This window comes from Arachis ipaensis, chromosome B10 (genome assembly GCF_000816755.2).
Source record: "Arachis ipaensis cultivar K30076 chromosome B10, Araip1.1, whole genome shotgun sequence".
Lineage (NCBI taxonomy): Eukaryota > Viridiplantae > Streptophyta > Magnoliopsida > Fabales > Fabaceae > Arachis > Arachis ipaensis.
Genome location: NC_029794.2, coordinates 84,526,000 through 84,545,166, shown reverse-complemented (window position 1 = coordinate 84,545,166; position 19,167 = coordinate 84,526,000). Strand labels below are relative to the sequence as shown.

Sequence of the window (19,167 nt, the reverse complement as noted above, 5' to 3'; positions counted from 1 at the left end):
TGTCTATATCCATTAAGCACAACTGCTTAATCTCATCATCTGACATTGTTAACTCTGCATATTATACGATACTGTAAAAATTCAATCAAACTAAAAATGATCAATAAGGAAGAACTTTTATCATTGTAATTAATAGAAACTCACCGCTCATGTTCATCACGGCTCTCTGTCGATACAAAATATCATCTGAGAGTTCATGCCAACATCTATCCCAGACATGTTCTGGTCTTGAGATATTGTTGGATGTTAATAGAATGACAAATAACCTCCTAACATATGATCCTGAATTCTTTGTCATCTTGCAAGAGTCCAAGGGCGAAGCATGCATCTCTATATGTAGCATAAATTGTTCCTCCTACTATTCTTATATCTCGAAAACTCACACATCCTCTTTGAGTATTCAAGAGAAGTTATTGGTAATATTCTTCGGTATTTGCTGCAAAAAACTTGGTTAAAATCCCACTTTTAAGTTGGTAAATGGATTAAGCTACTCTATTTTAATTATTATGTAGCTTCACATCCGCATAAGAATAATTTTTCTAAAAAATATAAAAAAATAAAAAATTGTATAATCTACAGATTATAACTGTTGAAAGTTAGTTGAACATTTATTTTCTAGTGTAGATAAATCGAATAAAATGGACGTGGGGTATAGGCTGTTAAGATTTTAAATTTACATGATTAAATAAGTAAGATCAAAATTGAATATAAACTCATCATTACCTGCAGGTACATGAGTCAACCTTCCAATTGCGAATCCTTTCTTTCGAGGAAACCATTTTGAAGAATCATCCTTCCAAACAAACTTGGTTGGAAACTCAGCATAAGTCAGACTTCGAGCATAGGGATATGACATGTTCGTCGCCATCCATCCCAAAAACATGGACTTATGAGATATTGCTCTTTCGACGATATCATTCACATTAGAAGCTTCACCATAGACCACATGTTGCTCATCCTCCAAATGGAATGGAAGTCTAATCACAAATGGTTCTTTCTCTTGGATTTCGTATCCAAATAGACGCCAGACTGCCTCACATGCCGAAATGTACCTACAATCGTAGTAATTCCTAATTTCGTCAACAACTTGTGTGGCTTCTGACGGATCACCAGCATTATATAGAGTAGCTGTTACGCGGTCATTACCCTTGTGTACATACTTAAACAGATACTTAATAGAACTTGTTTGGCATGTGTATTCCACATTTATGTGGCACCCGAACTTGAGCAACAATTCTGGATTATACGGAACAATGAACTTATTGTCTAGTACACATTCCCTTTTCTTCACTGTTCGACCGTTATCAGTACGCCTATATTTGGAAAATCTGGCCTCATCAATGAGTGTTCGCTGTTTAAACTCTTTAGGATAGAACTTTGAACAGGATCCATTCTTCATGCAAGGTGAATTCTTGTTGTACGGACCACATAGACCATGTACCATGTAATTTTGAACAGCTCCATGTAGATTTGGCCTTTCATTTTCATCAGGAATCTCAGCTGTTATATGTTTGTCTATGTCATCTGGTGTTTGTGGTTTGAACTCGTTACTCATGAATAAAAGGATATGTGCATGCGGAAGCCCTCTCTTTTGAAACTCTACAGTGCAAACGTCTGAAAATTGAAAAAGACAAATGAGCAAAGCATTACAAACAACATAAGATTTTAATAAAGCGTTGCATAAACATAGACTTACATCCCAAAATTTTGCCAAAGATTTTTCCCTCTTTGAGGTCATTGATCAAACCATCAAGCTTGATCTTGAAAACTCGACACAATATATCAGGACGGTCTTCTGCCTTTAATCCAATGGAAGTCACTTCTCTTTTTATCTCATCCCATTCAGGGTTACAGATCATGGTGATAAAATAGCTAGGATATCCTACATATCTGCAAATTGAAAATACATCTTTACAATTATTCATCATATACCTAGGTCCACCGGTAAAAGTACTGGGAAGAATGATTCTTTTGCCAAGCCTTGCAGCATCTACATCCCCGTTTATAAACTTTCATGTAGACATTTATATTTATCAACCCTCAACTATGGTTGTTTATACCTAAAGAAGTTTAACCTCTCTGATTCCACCATTGTGTAGGCATCTACCAGAAACTGTTGGAATAATCTCTTTGATCTCAGAATTAACGGAGATTCACCCGTCTTTTTCTGTAGTCAAAAAACAAAAAATTATCGCAAAGTGATTGTTTTGTTTATCTTTGTAGGTCTAGCGGAGATAGAATCTGATGTTGCAATACCCAAATGAAATCCATCCTCCCCATACAGAAACAACAATGGATATTGCAAGGCTAAATAAGATGGATGAAAAATATCAATCCGCTGGAGCTTTCTAGATTGACTCTCTATAATAATATCCCTATCTTTGCTAAGTTGTTCGACATCGCCAACAATCAATGCAGCCACTTCAGATGCAGATGGCAAGTTGTATGTCCTGTCATCTGTAGTCCTTTTACTAATCAACTTAAGCTTTATGTTTGTGCAATTTTCCTGTTTGGTACCTATCTCTTGCATATCGAAAACTCTTTGCCAAACTATTATATTTATCTAGCATGTTTCTTAATATTGCCACAATTTTCCTATCCCGCTCATTTATAGCTTCATTGGAACTGCGAAAAAAAAAAACAATAAAATTTATGTTATTTTCTCTCACAGATAAGAAATAACTATAAAATTTGACTGGTTGCATGAAAATTACCGAAGTGTGCCTATTCGATTATCAATCTCATTTTCTGTGTCATAGATATATAGCTGGGCAAATGTTGGTCGCAAACTATCAGGAGGAAGTAAGCTACCAATGTTATAGTAGTTTTGACCCCCAAGCTTAAAAATTGGAAGAGCAGTCCCATTGTTCACCCCACGGTCAATTTTTCCAGCCATTGATGTAAAACAAAACATTGAATTAAATGTCCTTATATTTTTTAGGAAATGAATACTTCTTTGATTTCCTCCAATATGAAGCTGAATGAGCTCATCAGGAGGCACAGAAAGTAGAGGAAGCTCGATCTTTCCTTCCATACAACATAATGAAAACTTTGGTTGGGGCGACTGTTTGAATTTAGCAAGCCTTTCTCAAGACCACATCCATGCTTTACAGTGTTGACATTGATAAATAGGATTTCCTATATCCCAGACACCTGCCGAATGAACTCTCTTTAGCTACTCAGTTGTCATACCGATACAATTTAGTCCATGATGTACACAAAGATGTAAATAAACATACAGATAAAAATTTTACATATTGTCTAAGGTTTCAGAGGATGGTATAAAATTATCTTTCATATCCACATCCAACATTGAATCATCATAACCATTCAAAATTACAGTAAAAAAAATTATAAAAAATGCAAACATAATCATTTTGATGTATTACTAATAAATCATATCTCATGCAAACTACAAATTTAAATTCTTGATATAATGAGAAATTATCTTCATCATCAACAAAAGGGTCAACATGTTGGCCACTGTGTGTGTCAGCGCTTGGTGGGTGCGTCTTAACAGTCGATAAATTTATATCTTCATAAAGTTGTGCCAAATTAATAGCCACCGAAGCAACAACAGAGAAAGATTGTCCTTTTTGCATCCCAATTATAGTAGAACTTCTTTACAAAAAAGTTCAATTTTATTCAATTAAACCATAGAAACTATAGGAAAAAAATATAATAATGATGATCATCTTTTCTAAATTACCTTTCTGTTAGGCACGATCTGTGGGAACTGGAGTGTGATGAAAGCTGATTTTGCGGAACGACTTTAGTTATATTATTGGCAGGTCCTTCTACACTGGAGTATGCTAGAATTGTAATAAATCTATGTTATATAAATGGTCTCTGATGAAGTATACTGTTTGCTAAATATTGGTGTATGAATCATTTGGCTTTTATTAATTATACGTACTATTTGTTAACATGGACAGTGGAGTTTTGTCAATGAGGGATCCATCTGTAGAGTTAAAGATTTAGTTATTAACTCTGATGTAGAAGGTCTTACATAATTATGAGGAGTATTTTCCTGTCCAAAAATTCCATGCGAGGCACAGTGTACACCATATATAGATAGTTGCTTCCCTATGAATGAGTAATGAGAAATATATATAAAATTTTCGTCATTAAACCGATATAAATTAAATTTAGATAAATATGAGTCAATTACAGTGAGAAAAATGTCACATTTATCCTCACTGAATTGTAAATTGAGAATATTAGATGAGGTACCAATTTCTCAAAACAATGTTCTTTGACTTGTAGTAATATGATGCACATTTTTATATACGTCAAAATTTGTATTATTGTTGTTCTTCGACACTGTTAAGTCAAGAAAAATAAATGAAACATAAATAATAATTATTCAATTAACTAATCTCGTATTTGATTTTATATAATTTTAGTAGTATACTTTCTTAGATTTAAATTTTTTTGTATTGGTTTAGTTTTATTGAAGTATTTTTTAAATTATTAAACTAAATCAATGAGTATCTATATCAAATTATTTAAAATATACCCAGTCATGACTTAAAAATAAATACAATTCAATTTAAATAATAAATAAAACTCTAAATTTAAATATATATAATTTTAAAATTTTAATTTATTTAAATTGAGTTAAATAGATCTACACAAAAGCATCAAATTTTATATTTTTTAAATTAGTATAGAGTTTTATGTATTAATTTAGATTAAATAGTATATTATTTTAAATTATGATAGAGTATATCTTAAATAATATTAAATAATTAATTAACCTAAATAGTACATGAAGATTTGAAGATTGCATAGTTTTTATGTAATTTATAGCTTATTAAATATGAATTTTAAAAAAATTATAAAGATGAATAGTTATTTATAGTTTTTTAAATCACTAAACTAAAAGATTTAAAAAATTATGTATAGTATAAACTAATTCGCTAATATTCTCTTCCATGATGATAGTTTAAACTGTATTTCCCATAAAAAATAGAAATTAAAAAAGTTTTAGAAGAACACTTACCAGAAGCACAAAAGAAAGCAAACTCATTATCATCAAGTCTTTTTCGTTTTCTTGCCAAAATTATCTTTCGTCTTAACCTTGCAACCTTGGATTATGTGATTGGAGTGGGATACATTATCGTTGTTAACTCACTTATTTACAATGTAATTCTCCCGCAACAATGAGCTATGAATACAAATTTTTAAATTTTAATACTTATCTTGAAGTTAAATTTTAAATATCCATTAACTTACAATACTGATTATTTATTGATTAATTTATGAGGTATCAATTTTTACTTAAAAAATAAAAAATTTAATTTTTAAATATGTAAAAATATATTAACAGTGACTTTTAATTCACAAATTAATAATCTAATTAAAAGGGGTATATATATATATATAAGCCAAATGAATTTAAATATAGCTATCTTAAGCAAACTAATTTTTATATTATATACTATTAAATAATTAATTGAAAATATACACTCCTGCACGACAATTTTTTAATTTGAATTTAGAAGTGATTAATAAATCACATTTTTTTAATCAACGTATAACAAAAAAAAATTAGTTAAAGACAAAATATTCAACACAAAATAGTTTTAGTCATTTAAAATTTAAATATTAAAAATTAGATTAGGTATTAAAAATTAAATACAACTTTGTGGTATGCTTCAACAACAACAACAACAACAACGTTTTCTGTGATATGTAATTTTTAAATTTATTTTATAAATAATAAAGTAATTTTTTTGGATAATTACATTAAGTGAATAATAAAAATTAGTATCCAAATTAACAAACTTTAACATATTTGATAAAAGAAAATGAAACTTACATAAAACATATAAAACTTACATAAAATATAGTGTATTGTGTAGTAACAACACTTTTAGAGAGTGTATAATAGTCTTATTTTTCTCAAATATTTAATAATTATACAAATATTATTTATCTTCAATTACTAAGCTAATAAGTTTATAACATGTGAACAGTAAAAAAAAATAAAACTGTAAAGAAGTTCAATAAAATAAAATGAAAATACTAATCAATAGAAGACTAATCAACACTTAAAAAATTTATTTGAAATGAAAAAAAATAGATAAAACTTACATAAAGATGTGATGCAATGTGTAACAGTAACACCTTCAAAAAATATCTAATAATCAAATATTGAATATGATAGATTATGTGTAATTATAGAGTTCTTATATAGAACTATTATATTTTGGGCTGGGCTAAAATTTTAATGTGTATATGTTATAATTTGTTAGAAAGAATCAAAGATATTATTTTATTTTAAATCAATAGTTTTCTTTTTTGAATGAAATTAAAAGTTTCTATTTACGGAGTCATAAATATAATATAACCTACTTTAGTGAGTCACAGCACCATTCGACACCAACACCCTAACCATCACTCTCATTCAGTAATTACTTTCATTTAATAATAAAAAATAATAGTAATTACTCTCATTCGTATTGCATTAGTCAAAAAAAGCTGTATTCTAAAGCCTTCCATCAATTTTAATAAAAAATAAATAACGTATAAAATAATATATTTATATATATGTTTAATACGCTAATAAGAAGAAAGTACTTCTAGTGTCATTAGCATGTCCAAAAAAACATAAATAATTAAATAAAATAAAACAATAATTGTTCAATTTAAAATTCAAAATACTTTAAAAATTGAATTGTATCTATTCTCTCAATAAACAATAGCTATAGCTAAGACTCCACCAAACCTTCAAAACATGCTCCTTTATCTCCATTACATGAAAAATTTCATGTTTCACAGCAGCTATTTTTTAATGGAAGAAGCACCAGACATGTTAAACTCATCCAACAGGTGCTTCAAACAAAACAAAACAAAAAAGTATAATTAAGATTTTAACCAAAAAATAAAATCTGACATACGAAAGAGGTCATATAAGTGAAGACCAAATGAATACCCTGATAACAGATTTTTTTAATAACAGACAGATTTTTCACGATTGGATCAGGTGACTCATCACAAACAGAACATCCATCTTTACCTCGAGACTATATAGAAAAACAATGAAAAAATAAATAAATAACACCTCATATTTGGCAAAGTAAGCCTTAATATACATAGTCTAAAATCAACAAAAAATAAAGAAAAAAATCATACCTAAACAGGGTTAACAGGACCAGCAGGGGGTACATCAGATTTTACCGGGCCTTGATTGTCCCTCCACCTCGGAATCAGAACGTATCACCGATACATCATAAGAATCGCACCATCCAGTAGTTTCTACTTCGACCTTGAATAGAAACTCCTTATCAAGGAAAAACTCATTAAAACCAATAGGATCTTTGCTTGCTTCCCCTTTTTTCTACACCAAAAATTTTATATTTTTATCGTGTTAAATAAATAAACATCTCTTATTGACAATCATAATGTGATCAACGAATTTGGTTTCACATACATTCAACTCTTTCACCATCTCAGTACAGGTTCGTCCGAATAGAGCTACGACCTCCTTATCGAACACAACGAAATTCGTTGTAGCAGTACCATCAAAAACCAACAAATTCAACTTATACCTGTTTTCTTATTCAAAAACATCAATTAACACATGGCCTATCAGCCTTTAGTTACAACAAAATCATAAAAATTATATTCAATATAATTTAGATGCTCAAACACAATTATTTTTAGATTTATCAGTTTTCTAGATTTTAACCTAGCAAAAGAGACTTTGGTATAAAATTGTTGTAGGTATATGAATTTTTTCTGTGCACTCTATCTTTGTTTGCCATTTTTTTTTGTGGCTAGACCATATTTCCATCAGCCAAAGCAGCTTTTGTTTTTAATAATTATTGGTATTAAGCCAGATATTGCTAAATCATTTAAAAATCAACATAATCAATTAGTTAACTATATTGCTTTTTTATGAAAAGATTGCACAAATAAGTTTAATTAGAGTCATACCTGTCAACCACATTATTCACGTCCCTATTACAGCCGTCGCAGAAGTATTCATCCGCATTAGCTTCTGCCTTCACGCTGCAAAGACATGATTTATACCACCAACTTGAAACGGGTTCAACATCAAGAACAGTGGCCCGAACAACATAGAATCCAACCTACATAGGAATAGTGTGAAAGTAAAAAAAAAAATAATGAACCAAACGAAAAAAAAGTAGTTTTCTATAAAGCACTCACATCCGCAACCGCACGTAACTCCTTTATTGTCTTCCTCCTAGTGGAATATAAAACCTCATCTTCATCAAGATATGCCGGTTTGCCAGAAATCACAGATAGGTACTGCGAGATCTCTCTATAGTACACGCTACTTATCAATCACAACGCCACAAATATACAGTCAATATGTACAACCATAAATAATTCACAATATTGGTACAATACCTTTTTCGAAGCATCAAAGCCTCGGGAATATCCGGATTTATCAAGAGTCTAGTACCATACATAATGTTTTGCACAATATTGGTACCGATATATAACAATCATTGCTTAAATGAGTTGTACAATTATACATGACAGAAGAATTATCGAATGGAAAGTAACCAAAAGTATCCTTAGATTTAAAAAAACAACTATAATCTACTACGAACCTAATTAATTATTAAAATTTTTTATTTCAGCAATGACATATAAAAAAATATTTAATGCAACTATAAAATAAGAAAAAGCATTATATAATAACTAAAATATAGTGTAAAATTATATGTTGATTTACATAAAAAAAAGAAATAAAAAACTGGTGATACCTCGTTTATTCAATTTTATATACTAATAGTTTATATCACTTCAACCAATTAAATTTTAAAAATTAAAAACAAAAAAGAGAATTTCCAACAATATTTAAAAGAATCTTATTACTTGTTTCATTTTCAATTCCTTCCTTTCGGGTCAAAAACGCGGGCTGCTGGTGGGGCTGAATGCGTATCCGCTTTGGGACTTGAAGGATTTTCTGTTCTGACCTTCCTGAGCACGAGAGGCGTAATTTCATTATAGTTCTATGATTCATAGTATCATTTTCTATTTGATACCTTTGAATTCCATATTCGAAGTTGCGATCGAATCGATTACTTGAAAGAGAGTGTTAACATAAAATTCTTATCACTATTAGTCTTTTATCTCATTTCAGCAATTTACACACAAACTATTAATTTTTTATCACTGAAAGAGAGTGTTAACTCCTTTCGCATCTCAATAATTAGTAGAAAGAGTTACAATAAGATATAATCATTTGATAGTAATCAAATTCTCATACTTTCAGTATTTTTTACTCTTGCAAATTGAAAAATAACTATTAGAGTTGTTGATCGCCCGATGTCAGAAAACCCTTGATCCGGTCCACCATCTCTCCAAGAACAACAATATTAAGCTTTAAACTGTAGAGAAAATACGAATTATTTAGAAAATAAAAAAATTAATTATATAAACATATTAAGTGGTGAGTAAGGGTTGTTGGAAAAAACGCACCCGTCATTCTCAATATGAATGACCATCATGTTAATAAGTTTGACATCGTTCACATATTTTCTCTCACCCTCTACACCGGTCATAACTCCACCAACGTCTTAAATAAATATCAAATAGAAAAATGTACACAAATCACACGTTTTAGTGATATTTTATCATAATTACAAAACAAAAATTAACTTGTGTACATGCCATAAATTATACACTTACCAACCAAAAAAGGATGATGAGAAGAGTATCCCATAATTTCCCTAAAAGGGACCAACTTAATACCATATAATGGTATTGCATCACAAAAAGAGGGTAAGACAGTAGTTCTATCTTGAAAAAACAACCGAAATTGATGCGATGTTGTGCGATACAACCGACAGTCGTTGCTAACTCCAAAGTATGTAAAAATATACACAGTTCCCTCTGATATCAATGATTGAAACACAGATATCAGATCCTCACCTACAGAAGCATGCATAGTTGTTTCCTATTTTTTCACAAAGCAAAAAATTTAATTATTCACTTTCTACACACCCTACAAATAAGGTCCAACTAAATAAACAAACAAAATTTATAAAAAATATTTCGTTCAATAGTTATAATCGAATAAATTAAAAATATGATTTAAATCTAAAATATTAAGTATCAAGCATTAATAACGGATTTATATTCACCCAAAAGGAAGAATATACATATAATGAATTCAAATATTTAATACTTTAATTGTTTTTTATTATTATTTTTTAACCATAGATATTAGAAAGGAAAAATGTGCGATGACAATCATGCATGAACATTAAGTGTTATGTAGAAGAGGGTCAAGATTAATGACAATCATGAATATGCGTTAGTAATGCCTTTATATATTTTTCTCTCAATCATGTATAACAAAATTTATAATTTTATATAACTATTTATGAGAATTTGGTTAAGAATCCCCCAAATCCCCCTCTTTACTGGCCGAATACCCCTCACTCCTTGGAGCCCTTGTTTCTCTTTTCCCTTATAATTCCCCATGTCCGACAGTCAAACTTTTTAATTTTTTTTCCTGGTGTACATTTTTTTTAAAGGAAGAGTTAGTTTTATATTTTTCACATATATTTTGTTCTTTTCTATACATATGCGTGCCAGCACAAATTCGGCATACTCACCCACTAATTCTTTATCAATTTTCGTAAATTAATTATGTAATTCGTAAATAATCATGACCCTTTTTTCTCGTTTTTTAACATATTTATTTCCTTTAAAAAAAGAAAAAAAAATTTTTCCAATTCTTAGACTTTGAAATTTTTGGCTGATTTTAGATTGATCTCCTAACCTATTCAATAGTACTAATACTAAATGATTGATCCGCTAAAATTCTACCCGCTAAATTTTTTAAACATTTCTGCAAACTTTTCAATATTTCTTTCTTATCAAAAAAGATTATTAAAAAGTGTTTTGGCTAATTTGTTATTAATTCATTTTATACTTATAACTAACTACCCTTTCAAATTTTTTTTTCATTTAGTTGGATTTCTAATAAAAAGTTAATTAAAACTATCCAAATTTTTTAAGTAAATACTTATTCTCAGTCAAATAAAACTGTAAAATATTCATTTATTTAGAATCAGGGAGTAACATATAATCTTTTAGATTTTATAAGACAATAAAAAGAAAAATACGAATAAAGATAAATTAGATAATTGAACATTAAAAATTCTTAGAACTAATTATATATTTGCATATAAATTAAAATATTTTCTTTTTTAGATGATGTGTGTGAATATTAATATCTATTTGACTTATAGTGTAAGTTAAAATATTTAAAAAAAATAGCTAATAAAAAATACTAAAATATTGTAGAATTTAACCTAAATAATAGTACAAACTATTTGAACGTACAAACTAAAAATGTTTTACATGATAACTGCATACTAATTAAACACTTAACTTCATAGAAAATAAAAATTGAAAAAACCTTATACTAACATTCTTTTCCAATTTTTTTTGTGTATAATCTTTTTTTCGCCTTAACTTTTATATTGTTTTTGTTATTGTTGTATATATACATATTTTGTCCCTCTCCATCAACGTATTCTTAAACCTTTTAAAATCTCGAATGGTCAAACTCAAAAGAGAGTGATAAATATAGATTAATTCCTAAATATGTCTCTAAAATATTTTTAATCAAAGAATTTAATTTTTAATAAATTTTAATTATTAAATTAGTTTTAAATTTTTATGTTATTAAACATATCAATTTTAATGTCAAATTTTGATAATAGTTAGACAAATTAATCTCTGTCATTATTTAATAAAAAACATAACAGCTTTTAAAAAATTTTAAATTTTCATATTCATCTCTTTATATAACTACAATCTTCACGTTGACTTGTGTAGTAAAATAAAAGTTTGTAAATTGATTTGGTGTTTCAAATTTTTAGAGGACTAAAGTACATCTTTTAATTTTAGTGTTACCCTTTCAGTGATGTTTAACAACAATGTTAAAATTTGGTGTGTTTCTTTGTATGTGAGACCACAAATTTAATTTGAGGATCGAATTTATGACTTTTAATTTTTTTTTTAAACATACAAATTTCAGGGTCAAATTTTTTTTAATACAAATCTTACTCTTAGATTTATATTTTGGTATTAAAAAAATTTTACATGTGTAGTTTGAATCATCTAATTTGTTTTAAGATAAAAAAAAAGTTATCTTAACACAAATTGAACCTTTCAATTTGTGCATTATGAAATGTAATTTTTAATTAGATTTGTCTACAAATTTTATTATTATTCAAATTTGATGGTCTAATTTGTTATTTAAAGTTAAAAAAAAACTCATATCAGAAAAAAATATACCAATTTATCATTACATTAAATTACATACAATCTTTTTCTATTTCCAAAAAAGATTAACCGATGGTCTCAAGAAAAGCATAAAACTGTTGAGATTGAAATTGTAATAATTATGAGAGTGAGGATCATACAAATATGGGACTACGTGTATAAAAACAGAGAAATAATTGTGTGGATGAATAAATTAGAAGTACTTGCTCATCCATCAACACCATTTCAATGGAGCTATTGGATTTGGAGTCTTTGAATTTTGGTAAAGACCAGAGTCTGATTACTCTGACATGAATCTTCCAGTTCTCTTTTGGCGGTGCAATCATCTCTAACAAATCATATTGTCTATCCATTTTTTCTCTAGAGAAAAAAATAAGAGCAAACATAAATTGTAGCAAGTATGTATGGTAACAGTATAAGACCATACTTCCTAGGCTTTTATAGCAACTAAGAAGAGGTATATTTTTTAGGTAAATCATTTTAAAATTAGACTGCATCCAAAATCATATTTTTTTTCATAATCCAAAAGAAGAAAAAATCTATCTTGATAATTTAAAAAATGAAAAAAGATTTGAATTAAAAATACAACTCTTATTCTATATCATAAATACTATCAATTCAAAATATACCTAGTAAAAAAAGATATGAAAATAAGAGCTGAATCCATGTCTTCCTGTAATTAAAAATATATATATATATATATACGTGTATAATAATACTCTTAATATGTAATATACACACACACACACACGTGTATAATAATACCCTTAATATATGTATCAGAAAAATCTATAATTTTATTGTTGTTTTCTAAACTAGGCATCATACGTAGCAAATTTAAGATAGTTTTATCCTAATCATATGCCTTTTTTATGAGCTTAAATTATTAGAAAAATTAATTTTATAACATAGTATCATATTTTCTATAATTTAAAAATTGAGGCATTGATTTTTATTGACTCCAAAAAAATATTGCAACATAAGACAAATAAAAAAATATATATAAGATTTAGACAAAATAAAAAAAATTACATGAAAAGACGTATTAAAAATATGATCAACTGTATGATAAAATTAATTATATATAGGTCGCATGTAATTTGGGATTAGGATTTTAAATTACATATATTAATGAATTAGTTTAGAGACTTACCATGATTACAACCAAGGTTCTGTGAATAGGAATAGGACCCAATGAAAAATCCATTGGGAAGCTGTTGTTAGGACTGGGCATGTTTGTGTGCAAGTATTTCAAGTAATTGGTTTTTTCTGTGTAATCTGAAACACAAAACACAAAACACACAAGTTGAGATGAATAATCAAATAATCATCTACAAATTTTACAAAAACACAAAGCAGCAGCAGGACAACAGAGCCAGAACCCAAAAATCAAATAATCGTTCAACGATTTCAACAACCGAAGAATAGGTGCACACCAAAGCCACTGACCTTCGAGACAATGACGCCGAGACGACGGCGACAAGACCACCGCGAGCAGGAAGAATCCGACTGAGGATGGGCGCTGAGTGAGGAAGAAGACATCGAACAGGGGATTTGACTTGGAAAACACCGACAGTACAAAGACAGACTCCTCGGACAGCCACGGACGGCAGCAACCGGTCACTCCATTCAGTGGCGGTGGAGGCTAGCTAGGGTTTTCCCTTTTTGTTTTTCTTTGAATGAAGGAATGAATGAAAGTAACAAAAGAGAGGAGGGAGACCAGCAAACAGTAACGTGTCTAACTTTTTTTGTTTTCTTTTGTTTTCTTTATTTATTCTAATTTATAAAAGTAAGAAAAGAGAGGAGGGAGTAACTTGTCTAACTCTTTTTGTTTTCTTTTGTTTTCTTTATTTATTCTAATTTATAAAAGTAACATTAGAGAGGAGGGAGACCAGCAGTAACGTGTTACTCCCTCTTTGTTCTACTTTATTTTTTTTATTTATTCTAATTTATAAAGAGACTACCTGATGATTGATTAAATTTTCTACATATATTTTGGTAAACAAAGAGATTGATTAAAAAAAGTTCTTATTTCTGATCATTGAATATATTCCATCTATTCTAAAATAATTGTTGCTTTAATTTTAACTTTTAGATTTATTAAAAAATTAAAATATTCATTTTAAATGAAGGGAATAAAAGCTGTACTTATTTTAAAACTAAAGAATTATACGATAATAATAATAACAATGATGCTGAATGAGCAAAAGATTTCAATAATGCATGATTTATTCCCAAGTTCTCAAAGTGGTAATCATATCCATGTGAGAGAGGGATTTCCAATGAAAGGTTCAATACATTCTGAAACCGAGTATGCTGTTCATAGTTGAATCTCACTCAACTCTCATTGCAATTGCCAACATATTATCACCAACACTAATATTACATTTATTTCTTCAACGGACTTTCATTTTTTTATATAAGTACTCAAATACTACTACTAATAATAAGTATTTATTAAAAGAAAACACACTCAAATCTTGGATTAAATAAACAAATATACAAAACAACTCTTGTATCAAGTTCTAAGAGATAAATTAATGTTAACACAAATTTTGAAAAATAAACTACTCATATATGGTAGATCCTAATCACTCTCAAACAACCATACTTCATTCAAGTAATAGTTTAAATAAATTATTCTCATATATTATAAATCGAACTGTGTAAAGGCGTGATGATTTAGTCCTCCATCACAACCCACTTTCCTTTCTTGGATTTGGATGAAACTGACTCCTCTCCAACTTCTTCAATATGTTTCTTAGCTCCGAGAATCTTAGAATTATGTTTCTCATCAACTGCAGGTGATGGAGTTAGCTCACTCTCACAAGCCTGGGATACGCCATCATGTACCAAAAAATATAAGAATAATAATATTTTATTTACTATGTAAAAACTAAGAACATTATTGTAACAATTTAAATTGGAAATCATTTGACACAAACCTTAGAAGTGTCGTATGGACCAGTAGACAAACTCAATAGTTCAGAATTTTCATGGGACAAAAGGCCCTACAAAATAATTGATTCAATAAAAAGACATCATCAAAATCTGGTTGATATGTTTTTGCAATACTAAAACAAAATAGAAAGTTATTAGCCAAAGGGAGTTACAAGGTCAGGATTGTATTTATCCAGGAAAGCAGAGACCAGAGAATTCTCATTAGTCATTCTCAGCACATGAATCACATATGGTTCATAAGAGTTCAGATTCCTCATCTTGAGTTGTACTTTGAAGATGAACTTAATATCCCTAAGCTTATTAATCTCTTCGGGACAGGAATTTTTCTCAACACCCTTCAAATTTAGCGGAAAAAAGTTCATTCATGCTCTCATAAATAATAAAAATTAAGGTATAGTACAAATCAATTAACACAAAAAAATGAATATGACATTAAACCTTAGTCACACAAGACTGCCTAAGGTCATTAGCAGAAACTCCAAGAAACTTTGCAGCTTCTCCATCGAACAAAACAAAAGAGGCAGCATCGGTGTGGTCTATCACCCTTATGTGGATGTCGTACCTATTATTCACCAGAAAATATACAATCCACGAACAACACACTACATAAATTATACCAATAGTCAGAGTGTCTATACTATATTATTATTGAATTGGATGCAAATAATTTTTTAATGGCTTATCCAAGAGTCTCCATCCCACACAGTAGAATAGTTTAAAATAATCCTTATGTTAAAGAAGTATCGTGAGTCATACCTTGGATCATAGAACCCGTAGTCTCTAATGCAATTGGGACAGAAATATCTTTTCTCAAGTTCCCTTAAGCCACGACGACACTTCTTACATCCTTTGTACCACCAACCAAACTCGGTGTCAACTTCTTTAATCGTTCCGGCTGTAACAAATACAGTATCCTAAAATTGATGGATGCAATGGTACAACACAACAATTGAGATTATGATCTAACAAACATTAGAACTAATATAATAAAAAAAAGGAAGAGTAATAAAGAAAGAAATTTACCTGATTATGCTCCTTTATCTCGGCAATTGTTTTGTAGACTGACAGACGCAAAAAATCTTCCTCAACTGAAATAGGTTGATCATAGACCAGCGGCATTATGCCTTGTCTGTCAACAGGATCCAATTTGTTCACCCTTGCATTTTTAAATCAGAATTTATGAAATTTGCTAATAGTTAAATAATCAAAAGCCTTGTATAAATATTATGCTGACCACACTACTGATCTATACACTTTACCTCGTAAAGAAATTCCTGGCAGCTGAAAACTCAACATTGATAAACAGTTTTGAATTGTAGTTTGTGTTGGAAACACCCATGACCCCTACAAAAAGACATAACAAATTAAAGAAAATACCAGAAGCATATGATGACACAAAACATGCATTCAAATAGCAGTAAAATAAACAAACCACTATAAAATTTCATCTTGCCCATTTGGAGAATAACCACATAGGTAAGACACGGGTGTTCCTCCAGATATTTGAGCAAATGAAAAGCAAAAGACTGCCACAACGTTACCCTTAATTTCTGTCCACCCCTATAAGAAATAGCAATTATTGTAGAGTAAAGATAGGCACAAAATTCCAAAATAAGATTTTAAAACAAAAGCCACTATCAAAAAGATATTAAGTATTACTCAAGATCATCAAGTTCTATGGTGATATAACTTGACGGCTTCCCGTCCCGGGTGAATTCGACCAAGTTACCCTTTGAGGCAAGCTGACCTATCACATCTACAAAATAAAGGCACCAATATTTCCATTAACAAAACTCTATCTGCTCAGATATTTCTCCAAAAATGACACATTTTTTTTCCAAAGTTTCATCCATGTTGAAATCAGATTTTTTTAATTTTCTTAAAAATAAAAATATAAAAGACTGTTAATAAATAGTTAGGGCCTAGAAATCGAAGTTCGTGAAAAAACAAAAAATAAATAGGTTAGTACTCCTTACCAATGATATCATTAAGGGTATTAATTCTTTAGTTGCTATATATATGAAATCTGTATTTTGATGTGTTAAAATAAAACGCATAATAATAGAAATCAAAGCCAATAACAATTATGTAATAAATATAAACAATCAGATTGATAAATATAAACAATCAGATTAATAAATACAAAGTCAATAAATAATACAATTTTTTTAGTCCTATACCTATAACAAAAATAACGCATCAGCCAATTTAAATGACATATATTGAATATAGTCATATTATGTAATAAAATTAGATTGATAAATTATTTTGCCTAAAAAAAATTATATTTCCCCAATGAAATTTTTTAATACAGAATTTAAATAAAAATAGGACACATTAATTTTTAAAGTACTATTTAATTGTTATAGGACATTATAAGGATAATACATAAAATTATATAATTTTTTTATTAAACAAAATTTAAATGAAACAATATTTAACTGAGTTAGAAATTATATTATTTCTTAATATAAAATTACAGCAAGGGAATAATTGTTACAGGAAGGGAATAATAAAAAATTCTTTCTTAATATAATTTCTTAATGAAATAAATTTTAAAAATAAGACATGCTCCGTCATAATATATTATATTATATTATGTAAAAATTTTCAATCAATTCAAAGGATACAAAACTAACATTTACGGCAAAAGCCCAAAATAAAGCTCAACTCTTTTCCATGGGTAATAACTAATTTTTCATGAGTTAGACCCTATAAACTCTTGGGGTGTATATTTGGTTAGAAGATAAAAAGATAAGCAAATTTTACTTAAATAAATTTCACGAAAATTATATGAATCTATAATACTTGAGACTTGAGAGGAATATCAACAACTATCAATTGAATCCATATATGGCCACTACATGCTCATAATAAAAAAGACAGCAAATGGTGCAAAACAATATATAGAATTAAAAAATTAGACCTCAAAAAATTACACAACACATGCATTATAGATTAATTTAACAAAGTACTTACCAACTAAATAACCATCATCTCTAGACTCTGATTGAATTGTTTTGAACAGAACAAAATTGAATCCGTTCTATGGAAATGAAGAATCTTGTACCGGACGTACAATCGTGTCCTCTTGAAGTGGATTCTAAATTCGTGTCTAGTAGGCTTGAACTTGATGGTATTCAAAGCAACTCCAAAATTAGTAACCACGTACACGTTGCCCTCAGCGAGTAAGCTCTCGAAGATAGGAACAAATATGTCTTTTACAGTGCATTGAATTGTATCCCCCTAAATGCATTAATGTTATAGAGTCATAGATAAATGAGGTTTATTGCTCAGTCATTACCAAAATAAATCTAAAATGCAAAGAGAAAATTTTACCTCTTCATCAAGGATAACCATCTCAATAGGTGCCTTCATCCCAAATTTTGCAAATTGAGAAACGGTCCAAAGCCTAATGATACGTACTTTGAGCTTCCACACCTTATGCGCTGGACCAGCATTGATACACTTGATGAGATCATACCTAAAAATCAAGGACCTCATATTTAGTGAAAGATAAAAAAAAATTATTGTGAAACAATCCACATGGCACATGAACCCACCTAGCTGCCATTGCTACCTGTCACTACAAAATTACTCAAATATTATGAATTTCTGTATAGAGAAAGAGTAAGTGTGGTGATCACCTATGCTATACTTATAGAGAGTCATAGCACTGTTCAGCCCCAGTATTGGTAAGGATTGCAAGAATCTTTACGTTTCTATCAAAATCCAATTAAAAAAAAGGAAAATTTTTGAACTATTCAGGATTAAAGAATCTGAATAATATCAATAAAATAATTATCAAAATTAGGATAGAAATTAACTGCCAACATTTATTGTGTTCCATTGAGTTTAATTCTGAAAAATCAAAATAAGAAGCAATATATGCTGAAGAGAAAATCACCATATTTACATACA

General features: G+C 29.1%; 2 protein-coding genes across 2 annotated transcripts; both read right to left on the bottom strand.

The window, feature by feature from the left end:
* On the bottom strand, nucleotides 7,175-13,827 carry LOC107620728. The gene is made up of 8 exons (XM_016322854.1): nucleotides 13,722-13,827; nucleotides 13,439-13,563; nucleotides 9,673-9,940; nucleotides 9,463-9,559; nucleotides 8,179-8,305; nucleotides 7,945-8,099; nucleotides 7,439-7,556; nucleotides 7,175-7,345 (listed from the first exon to the last, which is right to left on the bottom strand). The coding sequence occupies exons 1-8, from the start codon at nucleotides 13,825-13,827 to the stop codon at nucleotides 7,175-7,177; spliced, it is 1,167 nt and encodes a 388-aa protein (XP_016178340.1).
* Nucleotides 14,761-18,735, bottom strand: LOC110267760. The gene is made up of 11 exons (XM_021113559.1): nucleotides 18,586-18,735; nucleotides 18,226-18,492; nucleotides 16,906-17,002; nucleotides 16,679-16,806; nucleotides 16,506-16,590; nucleotides 16,270-16,402; nucleotides 16,003-16,160; nucleotides 15,685-15,808; nucleotides 15,399-15,581; nucleotides 15,231-15,296; nucleotides 14,761-15,117 (listed from the first exon to the last, which is right to left on the bottom strand). The coding sequence occupies exons 4-11, from the start codon at nucleotides 16,701-16,703 to the stop codon at nucleotides 14,968-14,970; spliced, it is 924 nt and encodes a 307-aa protein (XP_020969218.1). The 5' UTR covers nucleotides 16,704-16,806; nucleotides 16,906-17,002; nucleotides 18,226-18,492; nucleotides 18,586-18,735; the 3' UTR covers nucleotides 14,761-14,967.

Excerpts from the sequence above, each read along its gene's own strand:
- LOC110267760 (XM_021113559.1), bottom strand. The coding sequence starts at position 16,703 with ATGGGCAAGATGAAATTTTATAGTG. Across the intron at positions 16,591-16,678 it reads CAAGATGAAATTTTATAGTG|GGGTCATGGGTGTTTCCAAC; the intron begins GTTTGTTTATTT and ends GTCTTTTTGTAG. Across the intron at positions 15,297-15,398 it reads ATAAATACAATCCTGACCTT|GGCCTTTTGTCCCATGAAAA; the intron begins GTAACTCCCTTT and ends ATTATTTTGTAG.
- LOC107620728 (XM_016322854.1), bottom strand. The coding sequence starts at position 13,827 with ATGTCTTCTTCCTCACTCAGCGCCCATCCTCAGTCGGATTCTTCCTGC. Across the intron at positions 9,560-9,672 it reads TCATCATCCTTTTTTGGTTG|ACGTTGGTGGAGTTATGACC; the intron begins GTAAGTGTATAA and ends TATTTATTTAAG. Across the intron at positions 7,557-7,944 it reads GTGAATAATGTGGTTGACAG|GTATAAGTTGAATTTGTTGG; the intron begins GTATGACTCTAA and ends ATAAGAAAACAG.